Raw genomic sequence first — 16,229 nt, 5'->3', positions numbered from 1 at the left:
TGTATTTTTTATATTCCTATGAGTACTTTAAAAAAATTGGTTAGTGGTAGATTCTAGGCCTTTTCATAGAATTAATCTTCAATTTATTATTTGGACAGTTTTCTTCATTTCTAATTCATTAATTTCTGCCTTTAGCTTTTCCGGTTCATCTGCTTTGTTGTTCAAGTTTATCATTCTTTTTCTTTCTTCTTAGTAGAGTGTTGTGAATTCAGTTATTTTCATTTGTTCTTGTTAGGTAGTATAAAATTTTCAAATTATGAGTTTTTCTCAGAATTGCTCTAATTGATTTCTTTGTTCTCACAATAAATTTTATCAGTGTCTTATGTATTCTGCAGTGTCATATTTTATTTATTCTTTGACCCAAGGGTAGTTTAAGCCCTTCTAATTTTTCCACTTGAAATCTTGGGTTGTCTAGGTGAATAATCCTAGTGATAGCCAGTATGTCAGCGTTGTCTGTCTCTACCTTGGGCTTTTAGCTGATGGCACAAACCTATAACTGTCAGTAAACTTTGCAATAAGAACAAAAGATGGTACTCTTAAGGATTTATAATAAGCATAAATATTTTGGACAAAATACTAAAATAGAAAACTGTATATTTAGGTGATTTTGCAAGTGATTATGCAAGGTATATGGGTGATTAAATGGTTTGATAAAGTTTTTGTTGTCTGACTAAAAGCTGAGGACAAGGAAAGTAGAAGGAGAACATGTCTGTGATAACCCAGAACAGACGTTCTAGTTAACATCAACGTGAAGAGAGCGGAGGTGGGGGCAGACCAAGGAATTTAGCAGAGTGTGGTAGAGTATTTGTCTGGTTAGTGGGAAGATATACTTCTTGATAAGTTGAAGACATTGTTAGGAGCGCACAGACAAGAAAATGTGATGTAAGTGAAGACAACTATTATAAGAACAAATTTGTATAGCTTTATTTGTTTTACTAGATCAAACAATATTTTTTTCAAATGCAAGCCTATTACATGTTTGAGATATTCAGATATACTTTATTAAATTTTTTTGTTCTATTACACTTGTATAGCTTTAAAACTTTAAATGAGAAAACACTATTTACCTGGTAGGGAAAAGAATGGAAGGAGAAAGGAAAGAATAATAACTTAAGTACTGTCAAATGCTGACTCCTAAAATATCACCAAGAGAACTTGTTGATAAGACAAAACTGTGTCTTTGTTTAATGCTTACTTTGGGAAGGTAGATCACTACCTCACCAGAGCAGTAACCCGTCAGATGAAGAAGGAAAAAGTTGAGGTATTTATTGAGATTTAAAATTGGTTTAAGATGGGCCTTTTAATTGGAGGATGCTTGCTTATAATTAGTTAAGGCTTGTGACACAATAACTTAGCATTCGTAAACAGAATATTTAGAGGCTGAGGTCAGAGTTTTGGGATGTAAGCCATCATTTGATACTTTCTTTTGATGCATTCATGAGTCTTTCAGGAAGCTTCTGGAATGAACAGTAAAATTATTTTGCAGCTTTTATCATTCTGAGCAAGAGACTCCTGGAGCAGTAGACTCTTAAGATAGTATAATAATAAAGTCATTTTAATGTAGATAGTAAGCTGCGTGACCAGTTTTCATTTTCAGAAGATAGAAATAATAATTCCATTCCCGAGGTTGGGGAGGACCCATCTGCTCTCCATTGTTTACCTTTTTACTATGCTACTAGGTTTGTTTGCTAATATTTTATTCAGAAGTTGTGCACTTACATTCATTGGTAAAATAGGCCTATTTTCTTGTCGTGTGTTACAGTATCTAGTTTTGGTATTAGTTAGCTTTTTTTAAAAATACTCACCTGAGGGCATTTTTCCCCCACTGCTTTTAGAGAGGGAGGAGGAGGGAGAAAGAGAAACATGGATGTGAGAGAGAAACATCAATTGCTTGCCTCTCATTCCCCCAGCCAGGGGTCGAACCTGCAACCTGGTTCCGTGCCCTAACTGGGAATCAAACCTGTGACTTTTCTGTCTACAGAAAGGTGCTCCAACCAACTCAACCACACTGGCAGGGCAGCTAGCTTTTTTTGAATTAGTTCCTCCCTTGTGGAAACACTTTTTTTAAGATCAGGATTATCTCTTTCTTGAAGGTGGGTAGATCTAATTATTTTGATTTTCTCTACTCACATTTTATTTTATGGTTTCCTTTTTCACTATGATCAACCTGCTTTTTGATTACCAAGGATTATTTTTGTTCCACGGTTATCTAGCCATGTCGTACTTGTGTTGTTATTTTTAAGTATGTATTTTGCCTTTTCTACAAATATGAACCAGAAGAGCATCCTTGTCTTATGTCTTAGCTTATCATCTTGAATTCTCCTCCCCATTTCTTGAACTAATCTTCCTCTTTTTAAAAAAATCTCACTTAATTAAGTAGATAGATCTTACATTATGACCAGAAAGAAAAGGACAATTATAATTGTAGTTTTACTTTATCCTATTAGTTGTCAGTGTGCCATTTTTAAGGAAATACATTAAACAATGTATATTATCTGTTTTTATGGAAAAATGAACCATGTGGATATTCTTTTTGCTCCTTATATTCCTGTTATGATTTGCCTTTTATATGTAAAATATTATAATAGATCTTATGTGAAGGGTAGCATTTTAATGACAGTTTTTCCCCTCTAAATATAGGAAGTTCACAAATGGGTGCTACCATAGTAGATGCTTTGGATACCCTTTATATCATGGGACTCCATGATGAATTCCGAGACGGGCAAAAGTGGATTGAAGACAACCTTGATTTCAGTGTGGTGAGTATACATTTGATAATTTCTCTGATTGACCATGAAAGGACACAGTGTCCAACCATAAGAATTTTGAGCATTATGCTAGCAGTTCGAGGATATTCTAAGTCCCCCTTTTTCTTTTGGGATTATCAGTTATTTAATTTTTGTATAAAGTACACACTCTCACCATCTTTCTTCTACTTTTCTTGCCCTTCTTTGAGGCAGTGTGTTAGGGCAGTAGTTAGGGGAGAACACAGTGGACTAGAAACGTGAGGAAAGCATAAGCTGTGAATAATAAATGTTTTGTTATTATTTTTAAAGATTTAATTATTCAGTAAAGCTTTGATGAACCTTCCTGATTAGCCCTAGGCCTAGCTTAGTATTTCGGCACAGGTGTTAAGTGCTGTTGCTTAGGTTTGTAGCCCAGCACAGCTACATTCCAGCTGTGTGACTTTGAAAGTTTCTCATTCTTTCTAAACCTATCATAAAATTTTACTATCTTTGTGCAAAATTGTGAGGATTATTTGAGATAATCTGACATGTAAAGTGTACATTAAATGGTAGCAATTATTTTCATTATTACCAGTCTTCATCTAAAGATGTGCGGACTGTTTCATGTCTTCATTACCACCTCTCACGATACTTGTGCTTGCTGATCGTCCGACTGCAGTCAGAAGTCTCTCCTTTTCTGTGTGTGTTTCTCTCTGGCAGATTCTGCATTGTTTCAGTTGTGATTTAAATCCATAATTATTTCTTCTCTGATGTTTTTCCTGGTGCTAACTAGATAAAACTGATTGCTTTCTTTTATATTGTTCAAGCATTTTGGATATATCTCAATTAGAACAATTTTTATTTTCAGATAGGTATAGGTTTGGCTGTGAGTGGCAGAAGTCCCAATATAAAATAGCTTAAACAAGATAGATGTTTACTTCACTTTCATTCAAATTAAGCACAGAGATAAACTGTTTGGGGCTGATTTGGGTCACCAAGGGCCTAGGTCTTGCTGCTCTGTCGACTTCATCGAACCGCTCCAAACTCCTGGGTCAAGGTGATTCCTCCAATAAGGTGGGTAAGCCTTCCAGTTGCAGAAGAGAGGAAGGGATAGAGAAATCTATGGGATTGTTCTTTAAGAACACTTCGGGAAAGTTGATCATGTACTTTTAGTTGTATACTGTTGAGTAGCTCTTACTTATATGGCCCAGCCTTGCTGTAAAGAGAGGCTGAGAAATGTAGTCTTTTTTTTTCCTGTTTGGCTATGTAGTTTTTATTAGGTTGTACTCTTTATATATTATTTAAGAAAGCCCTACTCCAGGGTCATGAAGATATATTTGCTTTTGCATTTAGGTATTTAATTTATGTGGATTTGATTTTTTATGTAAGGCAAGATAGGCCTTACATAATTGATCCTAGTACCATTTATTTCCCCAGTATTTATACGTGCCACATTAGTCATATTAATCTGTTATTCTCTTTTGACTTTTTTCTTTATCCCTACATCATTATTAAACTGTCTTAACTACAATATTTTTGTGAGAAGGTTAATATCTATATTTGAATCTTGATGTCTGGTTTTGTTTCTCTGGGAAATTATCTTAATTCTCAGTTCTTTGTTATTTTGAGCTCTTGAATACTGTTGAAATTTTGATGAGGATTGCCTTCAATTTATAGATTAATTTGGAGAAAATTGCCATTTGTGCAATTTCAAATACTCCTGTTCATTAATGTGGTAGATTTATTTTGCCTAATAATGTGCTGGTTTATCATTTTTATCAATTGGCTCTATCAGAAACTAGTATTATACCATTTATTTTAATTAGAGGATTTATTGTTTGAAATTGTTAACCAAATAATGGGGAACTGAGAAAGCAGAAAGAGGACATTGTGGTATCACAAGAAGTACTAACTACAGTAAACAACTACCACCCCTAGGACTTTGAGAACAATGTGAAGGGATTGGGATATTAAAATTTAGTAGCTAGGGATCTGTTTCCAGGTCCCTAGGAGTTCTTAGAAGGGCACTTTTAGGGCTGGGTCTCTGACTCCTGAGGAGGGGTTGTCCTAGTGCTCTGTATCACCAAGGGCTGCAGTGAAGCTGCTTTGGAGATTGCGTGCATGTGCCAGGGAACCTGGAACCAACTGTCCTTCCCAGGGTGAGACACTGTCAGAAACTAGAGGTAAATTGGACAGAAGTCCCTTCTCCTTCTTCCATCTAGCCTTGCGTGGTCTTAGTAAACCTCCTGTTGGCACAGCCTATAAGACATCCAGCTGGCAAATGAGAGCTGTATTTGCAGAGTTCCAGTTCCAGTATTAAGAAAGTAGAGTACAGGTAATAGATTTGAACCGAGAAAAGATAGCTTAATAGTCAGCATCGTCAGTCATTCACCATCCCTTTACTCTTAACCTTGGTATCATACGTTCAGCTGTACATTATACATATAGCAGTATTGTGATTGTTACTTTTATCCAGTCTTGAAGGCTTTTAACTGTTAAATTTGAAATAATTGTATTTATTATGTCAAATTTGGAGTTGGAGCTTCCATCTTTGTTTGGCTACCTATATTATTATACTTTAGATTTGCTTTTATTTTCTGTCTTTATTTTGGATTAAATTATTTCATGTTTCTTTTCCCCTCTACTAGTTTGACATTTATACTTTTCACTTTCATTAATGAAAATGGGGGTTGCTCTAAAATTTTATATGTATTCTTATCAAAGTTTAAAGATGTTTTTTTAATTTATTGATTTTAGAGAGAGGACAGAAGAGAGAGAGAAACATCAGTTTGTTTTTCCACTTATTTATACATTCATTGGTTGCTTCTTGTATGTGCCCTGACCAGAGATCTAACCCACAACCTTATTAGCACATCAGGACAGTGCTCTCCAGCTGAACTTCCTGGCTAGGGCCTCAAAGTTTAAAATTAGTCAGGCTCTCTGTTCTCTTTCTGAAGAACATAAGGATCTTAGATTGCTTTAACTTAGCTCACCTCCCTCTTGTTTTATGTGTAATTCTTATCTAGTTGGTCCCAGTTTGTATTTGAAACTTCCAAATAAAGTAATGAATAAATACATATATTTATTGAATGCTTCCTTTGTAAAAGGAATTGTTCTAGACTTTGTGAAAAAAGTAGTGAACAAAACAGAGTCTTGCCTTGACTGGTGTGGTTCAATGGGTTGAGTGCCAGCCTGTGAACCCAGAGGTCGCCAGTTTGATTCCAGTCAGGTCACATGCCTGGGCTGTGGGCCAGGCCCCTGGTTGGGGCGTGCAAGAAGCAGCTGGTCATTGTTTCTTTCTTACAATTGATGTTTCTGCCCCCCTCTCTCTGCCTCCCCCTTCTCTCTAAAAATAAATAAGGTCTTAAAAAAACAGTTTTATCTCTTTCTTTAAGTTGTTAACCTAAAAATAAAAAGCTAAAGTGAGAGGCAACAAGCATTTATTTGGGAGCAAAAAGAATTGCTATCTAGGGGCATAGATTTAGGCAGAAACCTAAGTTATATTCCAATTAGGAGGGAAGGCAAGGGGTTTTTATGAGAAAGGAAAGAATAATTACGTGATTAGAAGGAAGGAGCTTCTATCGGTGCTAGTAAACTGAGTTATTCTCTAGCTGTACACATTGTAGTGCTAGTTCTAAAGAATGTTGTTAATTTTCAGTCTGTGTAGTCAGGATTTCTGCTTTTCTGTTAGCTTAAAAACAGCTGTTTGGAATATAATTTTGGTTTTTCCCAGTTCATAAGTTATTTTTGTTCAGTTTAAATGTGAGTAAGGCATGGCAGGTAGTGTCTCTAGGATGGTGGCTCTGTCCATTTTGAAATGGCTGTTTATAACATTTCTCACACAGTAAACAAAGATTCCAAGTTATTTGCGTGTGTATATACACACACACACACACACATATAGTACATCAGTTGGTGATAAGTGCTGTGGAGAACAATAAAGAGTAAGTAGCGCTGGGGATTGCCGTTTTACAGGGGATGTCATTGAAGGACCTGCTATGGTGACATTTCTGAGAGGAGACCCCAGGAAACCATGTGCATATAAGGTTCTCTCCTAGTAGATATTATAGCTGGGTATGCAATTAGAGGTTTATCATTATTTTCTCTTAAACTTTTAAAGATATATTTCCACTGTCTTTCAGTTTCTGTTAAGCTGTTGAAAAGTATCTAATTTTTTAAAGACAATGTCTTTTTCCCACTGTTTTAATGTGTATATATATATTTGCTCTGGTGTAGTGTGATTCCATTGCTGTGTGTCTATTATTTTTTAAAAGATTCATAGTGCTTTGATAGGCTGAGGATTCATGTTTTCATCAACCTTAGAAGATCCTCAGTCATTACTCCTTTAAATAATGCCCTTCTCCCGTTCTCTCCTTACTCTCCATCTGGAACTTACCTTCCGTCTCTCTAGTTAGGGAAGGTATGAATTTTACAAATAAAGAATTATACAGTGATCAGACAGTAACTGTTAATTAGGGAAGTAATGCAGCGTCAAGGATATTTGTGATGAGGGATTATTTTACTATTTTATATTGTCAGAAAGATCTTCAGTGTAAAGATTGGCACAGGAGTTTGGCAATTCTGGAACAGCAAGTAGACTCATTTGGTAATAAAAAATTGAGTCAAAGGAATATTGGTGGGAGATAATATCAGAGATGCTGTGGGGAATCTGAGTGTAGCTGGAAGTCATTGTAAGGACTTGCACAGAGTAGTAGTAACCTAATCTGAGTTAAGAGTTAAAAGGCTCGCTCAGCTCTAGGATGCTGTATAAATAGAGTGTAAGCAGAAGGGAAAGGATGAAATCAGGGAAACTGTCTAGAAGGTTGTTAAGGTGATAGAGGCCCTCCCTCCCTCTTTCCCTTGCTCTCTGTAGTTGTGAATGTCTGCTGCTGTGGGCCGTGTATTGGGAATAGATGGAGTAATACAAAGCACTTGACTTTTGAGGATGTGGTGTCATGACAGTTATATTATTAAAATTACATTGTGTTATGAACATGCTATGCTGGAGAAATATATTCGTGTTATCAAATGATGTGTTCTGTCCATGAATGTTGGAAGAACTTCAAGGTAATATATATTTCCTTGTAATTTTTATTAAAAAATAATGATAAATGTTATCTTTATATTGGTCAATTGTGTATATGCCGTGAATTCTTTGGTCATGTTCTTTGCCACTTGTACTTTTCTTTCTGTGTATGAGAATTTTTCTCAGCATTGTCTATTTCATATCTAAATACAAACTCTATATAGTAAGGTTATTGACACTGCTATATTTATACCAGATTTCCCGTTTGCTTTTGAATTTTATTCAAAATTTTTTTCTCACAGGTAATTTGCATTTGGGAAAATTCAAGTCTTTCTATCATCATTTGTTATCACTGCTGTTGACTTTATGCTTACAAAAAACCTTCTTTCTCAAGGAAGTTAACATATTGTCACATCATCCAAATTAATTTCTTTAAAAAAAAAGATTTTGTTTATTTATTTTTACTGAGAGGGAAAGGGAGAGAGAAAGAGTGGGAGAGAAACATCAATGTGTGGTTGCCCCTTGTGTGCACTTTACCAGGGACCTGGCCATGTGCCCAGACTGGGAATCAAACCAGTGACCCTTTGCTTCACAGTCTGGCACTCAGTCCACTGAGCCACACCAGCCAGGGCTCTTTTTTATGTGAAGATTTTATTTATTTATTTTTCAGAGAGAATGAAAGAGAGAGAGATAGAGAGGGAGGGAAACATCAATGCGCAACAGATATATATATTCAATCAGTTGCCTTTCGCACGCCCCCCAACTGAGGGCCTGGCCTGCAACCCAGGCATGTGCCCTGAGCAGGAATTGAACCACTGACCTTTAGGTTTGCAGGTTGGTGCTCAATCCACTGAGCCAGACCAGCCAGGACCAAATTAATTTCTTACCTAGGAAATATTTTCTCAACATTATTAATTGAACAGTGCATCATCCTACCATTATTTTTGTCATGCCTCTTTTAACATTTATTGTTATTATATATTAGGAAAAATATTTATAGTCCATGAGGAGAGATAGAAGTGAAAGTGGATGTTATGCTGCAGTGATTAGAACAAGGAGAGGACTAGTAGAGAGTGCTAATTCTAGAATTCCGGAAGTAGACACTTTCGTGAAGAGAGAAAGTAGTCAACAGCATCAAAGATCTTTTTTTTTAAACTGACTTTTTTTCACTTTTTCTATTGTTCAGGTACAGTTGTATCAAATACCTCGATAGTTTTACAATAATATGTAAGGGACATGAAAGTGGCCCATCATTTTTTGGCAGTTAGGAAGCAGCAGGGGCAGCAAGGGAGGAGTGTGATGCGTTAACAAATGGGAGGGGAGATTTTGGTCAGTTGCATGAGAAATGAAGATGTAAAGAGGGATGTTTGCAGGAAACATATGAAGTATTGAAAACATTCCGAAAACTAAAGTTTTAAATATATGCGAATATTTTCAATATGTTTTCACAGAATTCAGAAGTGTCTGTGTTTGAAGTCAACATTCGATTTATCGGAGGCCTACTCGCAGCGTACTACCTTTCAGGAGAGGAGGTGAGCAAAATCACGCAACATGTTGTTTGTTTGGGGGAAGGGGTTGTGAGTGGAATTTAATAAAATGAAAGATTAGCTTTCTTAATTGTGGAATATTGAACTAATGCTAAGGTTTGCTGAAAGAAACTGGAGGCCATCGGTGGGACTGTTCCTTGGGAATAGTGAGCTTCTCATTTTGAGAATCTCAGTAATACATAAATCCACCACAGGTCTTAGTTTCCCATACACCGTGTCTCCTCTGCAGGCGCGATCCTTTTCCAGGATGTTGCCACTGCAATTAATTACATGGTTGGAACAAAGGGGGGAAATGAATAAGATTATAATTAAGGAATGAATCAGGAAGATTGAATACGGATCCTCCTAAGACCAAAAATTAATTATTAAAACTGTCTGGAAATTGAATATGGTTGTGTTTTTTATTGTTGTTGTTTTTGATGTATATTAAAAAAACAAAATACAGCTCTGAATTCTTCTTTCTGGAAGTTTTGGTGTAATACACACAGACAAGATATTTCTATTTCATTTTCTGAGAAACTGCTTTGCTCATGTATTTAATTGGTTTGTTGGTGTAAGTAATTATAAGAGCTCCTCCTAAATTGAAGGAAATTCCTCTTTTGTTATATGTGGTATAAAGATGGATTATCTTTAGTCTTTATTTTTTGCGGTTAACCTCAAGTTGTCTCTTTTAGGACTTTTTAAAAACATTTATGGCCTCTAGATTTTGTTTATTAGAAAGCCTTTCTCATGTCTGTTATTACAAAATAAAAATTCTCCTTTTCCTTCTGGATTTTTGTGATTTTATGTGCTTGTATTTAAATATTTTATCTATGTTGTGTTCTTGTGTAAAGAGAGAGAATCCAGCACTACAGTTTTTTTTGGAAGTAATATATTTGAAGATGCTGGTATTTAATATAAATATTATCTATCACATCTATTTCATTTGTAATTTTACTGTCAGACTTTACTATGTAACTTCATAATCCCTCCAACCTATCTTTCTGTAGCCAGAACACTTGAGTTCACATTTAATAAAATTCAAAAAGCGAGCTGTACTTTGGCCAACAGGTTTTTAATCTTCAGTGTGTCAGAATCACATAGGGTATTTTAAAAAACTGAATTCTAAGCCCTGCTCTCAGGACTGTGATTCAGGTCACTTAATGTGGAGACCATCATTTATGTCTTTTATCAAGGCTTCTTGTTAAGGGTGATTTTGGAAATGGTGCTTCTGTACTTTGGGAAACTTTGACCTTAGCTTATTCAAATAAGATCATTGTAAATTAAGTGATAGTATTTTTAAGATCAGGTTTATTGAGATATTACTTGTTACATAGAGTAAAATGCACCCATTTTAGTATGTTTTGATAGTGAATACAGTCTAATAACCTCCAGCACAATTAAGATGCAGGAGAATTCTTCCCAGAAAATTCCCTTTTCCTGTTCATAGTCACACCACCCCCTGCCGCCTGCGTACAAGTCACTTAGCTTCCTCAGTTATCATGATATCACATTGTTTGTGTCCAGGTAACCCTTGTTTCAATAATGGCCCTGAAGCACAAGAGCAGGGATGCTGGCAATTGTGATTTGCTGAAGAGAGTCTGTAAAGTGCTGCCTTTAAGTGGTTGTGAATTCTCTCAGTTTCTGTTAATCCCAAAGTCTATAAATTCTTTCCTTCGGAAAGATACTTCCTCTGTACTTAATATGATATCCCCTCACCTCCACCCCCTTCCCTGCTTTGGCTCCCTTTAAGATTATCTGTTCATATTTTGTTTTGTATGAAGAGTTTGAGTGGTTTTACTTTTCTTATTTTTAAAGGGACAGGTAGGATTTATTTATCTTAGTTGAGGTTCTCTGAACTTCTTAGATGTATGGTTTGATGTTTTTTTGGAAAAATTCTCAGTCATTATTTTTAAAAATATTTTCCTCTGCCTCCTTTCAATCCTGGTATTTCACTTACACAAAATTATTTTGTTTGAAATTGTCTCATAGTGTTGGTCCAAAGGTTGTGGGTTATTGTTAAGTTGAAATTGTCTCATAGCTCTTGAATTTGCCGTTCTTTTTAATCCCACATACTGCTTTCTTATTCCGTGTGTTTCAGTTTGACTAATTTTTCTAGCCCTTCCTCTAAGTTCACCGACCATTATTCTCAGCTCTGCTCAATCTACTTTTGAGCCTGTTGAAGGCATTTGGCATCTATGTTACTTTGATTTTTAAAAAATTAGTTGTAATATTTCATTTGACTTTTACAGTTTCAGTTTCTCTATTATAATTTCTAATTGTCTTCATTTATGTTTTCCACCTTATCCACTGTCTTTTAACATACATCATAGTCATTTTAAATTCTCTTTCAACCTCAGAGGTAGGTTGCTTGCTTTGTTTCTATAAAGTGGATTTTTTTTCTTGCTTTCTTAGGTGTTTCATAGTTTTTTATTGAATGCCATATACTGTGTGTTGGGGCAGTAAATAAAGACTGCGGCTAATGATGTTTATGCCTGGATCAACATGCCTGTGCTGTCTGGAGTTGAACCAGGCGTGGGTTTCTTATTGCTAAGATTACCTGCAGTATACCACTAGGTTTAAAGTCCTCCATCAGTGCCTTGTAATTAGAGTGGGTCTGTTTTGCAGACAGGTTTTTCTAAATGTTCTTGCTCCACCACAGGTATGCCTGTGCCTCAGAGGGGGGTCTCTTTCACTGCGTACCTTGCCTCTCCCCCAGCTGTCACTCCATGGGGACTGTCCTCTGTGTCTCTACTCTTTTCTGTCTTACCTATATCTATGTCTGTATCTCTATCTGTATCTGTATCTCTATCTCTATTTCTATCTCTATCTCTATCTACATCAATATATTTGTATCTGTCTGTCTAGCCAAGAGTTCACACCAAACACAATAAAGTTCATTCTCATTTTCTGCCTTTTTATATTTCTGCTTTTCTAATATTAAGAAACCTGCCTTCTCACATCCCTTGTTTATTTATGTGTCGGGTTAGTCTTGCTGTATGAAACCACTTTTCCGACCTTGCCAGGCTGCTGCTTTGGTAGTGCACCTTCTTCACGCAGTGCACTACGTGAAGGGGCTTGACTCCCTTTGGCCCCAGTGCCTCCCCAGGATGTTGCTGCCCACTCCAGTCGTACCTTCTGGGCTCACACCCTTGACCCCCCCCAGTGCCTCCCCAGGATGTTGCTGCCCACTCCAGTTGTACCTTCTGGGCTCACACCCTTGACCCCCCCCCAGTGCCTCCCCAGGATGTTGCTGCCCACTCCAGTCGTACCTTCTGGGCTCAGACCCTTGACCTCAGCAGATTCTGGAGTGACTATTAAGCAGTGAAGGGAGGAAGAAAATGGAATTATTTTGATGCCTTCAATTTTAGATTTTTGCAGATGTCCTTGGGAAAGGAGAGCATTTTTCTTTTTACTTTCATGCTTATCTAATTATGAAGAAGCACTAAATATTCTGTATGTAATTGGCTACCTGATTAATTTTTCTACCAAAAGGCATATGATTCCAAATTAATCATGAGCAGCAGCTCATGAAAGAGAAGTGTCAGCTGTGGCTCTCTCACACGGGGCTCCCTACCTGAAGGTTGGAGCAAAACGTGGAAGTTTTGGTTGCTTTTGTCATAGGAAAACACAAAGTGCTGAAAAATGCATGATGTTACCAGTATGCTATTTTTGCCATTTTTATGCTTCTGACTTTAAGAAGAAACATTTTGAGGAAAGTATTGATATGCATGCTTTGGAGTTAGATGTTTGAGTTCCTTTGCCTCTCTTTCATACTGGTATTTGGTAAGGCGTTTGCCTTCTACAACGTGAATTCGTCTATGAAAATGTGCAAGCATTCACTTGAGAGTTGGGAGGTTAAGTCATGTGTTGGTGCCTTACATAACACCCGACTCAGTGTTACTTTATTGTTCTTCCTCCTCCCACTTTTTCCTATGTGGTGACTATTCTTTGTTTCTAATGGGGGGGATCCTTTAATTTATTTAAAATAGATACATTAATTTGTTAGGATAGCATCTACTCAAAAATAAAGAGAACATGTTTTACTTTTGTGACTTTCTTATACAATAGAATATTACTGACTATTTTACTTTTCTCCTTGATCATTTTACATTGAAAGCTCAAATCTATATGTTCTAGGAAACCAACAATGAGTCCCTGAGATCTGCTAAAAAGAATTAAAACATAGAAAAATACATTGAATATGACATTATTGTAATACTGACAGATAATAAATTCCTATGTCTCACATAAGCCAGAAAATTACCTATAATTTATAACATGGCAAAGAGCCTCTGTTACAGAATATTATACATGTGTTCTGTGTTCTGGTGTAGGGAACCTAATGAGGGTTATATGTCATCCTAATGAAGTGTTCCTCCTCTTCTGTTGCTTTATTAATATCATAAATGTGAAACTTTATCATTGTATTTTCTTAGAACAAGGCTATTTATATTAAATATTCACAACTTTAAAAATCTTGATGATTTATTATGTTTACTTGCTGCTAGCCTCAGACATACGGCACATCTTTTACAGGATTGGCTCATCTCATTTTTTAATGGTTATCAAAGTGGCATCCCTTCCTGAGTAAGATAATAATAGTTTATGTGGATAACTTCATCTGAAATTTGTCAGAAAGAGTAGAGAAATGGTTACATGGAGTTTAATACATATTTCACAGATAATAAAAACAAAATAAAAGAAACAATACCATCAAAATCTTTCTGTACCAAACATAAATGGTACTGTATTGCCTACAGGATAAGATCATTTCTGAATAAGTTCATGGATATTTTTTAAGACAAATAGACTATCCCTTTTCACCTAAAGTCCTTTAAGAAAAGTTCTGAAGTTAAAGAAAGGAATGTAAAATATTAATTTTTTTGGTTTAAATGTTAGCCATTATTATCCTACAGCACTAATTCTTACTTTTGGAAAAAAACTGATTTTGCTCCAAAAATTACTATTTTTTTTCTTTTTAAAAGATTTTTATTTATGTATGTATGTATTTTTAGAAAGGGGAAGGGAGGGAGAAAGAGAGGGAGAGAAATATCAATGTGTGGTTGCCTCTTGCATGCCCCTAACTGGGGACATGGCCTGTATCCCAGGCATGTGCCCCAGACTGGGAATCAAACTGGTGACTCTTTGCTTCGTAGGTTGGCACTCAGTAGTACACTGAGCCACATCAACCAAGGTCAAAAATTGCTACAATTTGCATTGAAAATTTGACCTCTTCATTTTCTGCAGAAGTGCTGGTAATCGGACAAAACATTCCACCATTCTTTGCCCACAACTCAGATAACATTTTAAAATAGCCTCTCCAACATTTGCCTCTTAAAAGTGAGAGTTCATCTGTGTGTTTGTATGCATTCATACATGTTCCAAGTCACAGTACTAATAACAGTTCATAGTTACGATTATGGATATGATTACTGGTTTGACAAATCAGAGGACAGAGTCTGGAGTCACCTGCCACAGGAGCTAGAAATTGTAGGGGTGCAATACGGAAGGAGTGAACCAGACAGGAGAAGCCCCACATGTTGCATGTAAGTGACTATGTATTTAGACCACATCGTTCCCTTTATTTTTATACCATAATTTTCTGCCTGAAATAAACTCTTACCCTTCTACTTTCTGCCTGATAAAGAACTTCAAGGCCCAAGTTATTCTATTTATTTTAAACAACTTCATTGAGGTTAACTTGCATGCAATAAAATACACCCACATTAAATGTATGGTATGTAATTAAATGTGTAGGTTGAATTGTAACAAATGTATGATAGGTTGTTGGAGGGAATACAAATGGTAACAGTTTTTGGAAAGTAATTTGGCAGTGTCATGTAAACATTTAAAATTTAAAATTCTCTTTGACCCAGTAATCCACTTTTAGGAATATATTCTCTAGAAGTAACAGTGTGGATACGTAAACTGTACTTAGAAGGTTAGAAGGATATTTCATTGCAGTAGTGTTGTAGTAGCCAGTATTTGAAAAGACCTGAATATTCATCTAGGGGGAGATGGTGGAATAAATTTAATACATCTCTTACTACAGAAGGCTATACAACTACGAACATACTGCAAGTTTAATAAATGACAAGGTCTGTCTGGGAAAAGTCCACATATTGTTAATATAACAAGAACAGTTTGCACGACATTGCTATAACCTGGCAGCCAAGGAGCATGGACTGGAATGCACATGCATGAACAAGGATGACTTGACTGTACTAGTCAGTGGGGATAGTAGATGCCATTGAGTGAGCATGTGTACTGTGTAGTCGTAGTATTCAAAATGACTGAGCAAGTAGAGCAACAAAGCTGTAGCATACTTTGTGTTAAGCTTGAACATTCCTCTGCAGAAACCATTCGGGTGATTCAGAAGGCCACAGCTATGGGCAACTGGTGGTAGGCAGCTTTGTCATGACAGCACACTTGCTCATGCATCATGTCTCATGCAGAGTTTTTTTGGCAAAACATCAAATCACCCAAGTGGCTTAGCCCCACCTATGATTTAGCCCCACCTACAGCCCAGATTGGACTGTAGACTTCTACAGAAGTCCTGCAACTTCTGGCTTTTCCCAAAATTAAAAACACCTTTGAAAGGGAAGAGATTTCAGACTGTCGATGAAATTCAAGAAAATATGTTGGGACAGCTGATGGTGATTGGGAAATTGTGAGGTCCCAAGGTGCCTACTTTGAAGGGGACTGAGGCATCATTGTCCTATGTACAGTGTTACTTTTATCTTCTCCAATAATGTCTCTGTTTTTCATGTTACATGGCTGGATACCTTCTGGACAGACCTCACATCTTAACTAGGAAAAATAGGCTTGTGCTGCACGTGTGTGTGTTTTCTGTTCACTAGTTCACCATTGCAGTATTTTGAGTGAGACCTGTGGCAGCTTGGGCTAAGATGGTTTGTAGAGATGAGAGACATAAATGATTTCAAGGGA

General features: G+C 36.4%; 1 protein-coding gene across 3 annotated transcripts in view; it reads left to right on the top strand.

Annotated features, from left to right (window-relative positions):
* MAN1A2 (mannosidase alpha class 1A member 2) overlaps positions 1 to 16,229 on the top strand; it is a 124,171-nt gene that overhangs the window by 38,900 nt on the left and 69,042 nt on the right. For all 3 annotated transcript variants that reach the window (XM_037135143.2, XM_037135142.2, XM_037135144.2), the window contains exons 4-5: positions 2,641 to 2,759; positions 9,204 to 9,284. In XM_037135143.2, the coding sequence (XP_036991038.1) occupies positions 2,641 to 2,759; positions 9,204 to 9,284 (200 nt within the window). The remainder of the gene's footprint in view (positions 1 to 2,640; positions 2,760 to 9,203; positions 9,285 to 16,229) is intronic.

This window comes from Artibeus jamaicensis, unplaced genomic scaffold, assembly GCF_021234435.1.
Source record: "Artibeus jamaicensis isolate MK-2021 breed Jamaican fruit bat unplaced genomic scaffold, CSHL_Jam_final scaffold_1689, whole genome shotgun sequence".
In the NCBI taxonomy this organism is placed as follows: Eukaryota; Metazoa; Chordata; class Mammalia; order Chiroptera; family Phyllostomidae; genus Artibeus; species Artibeus jamaicensis.
This window is presented reverse-complemented; position numbering and strand designations above follow the sequence as displayed.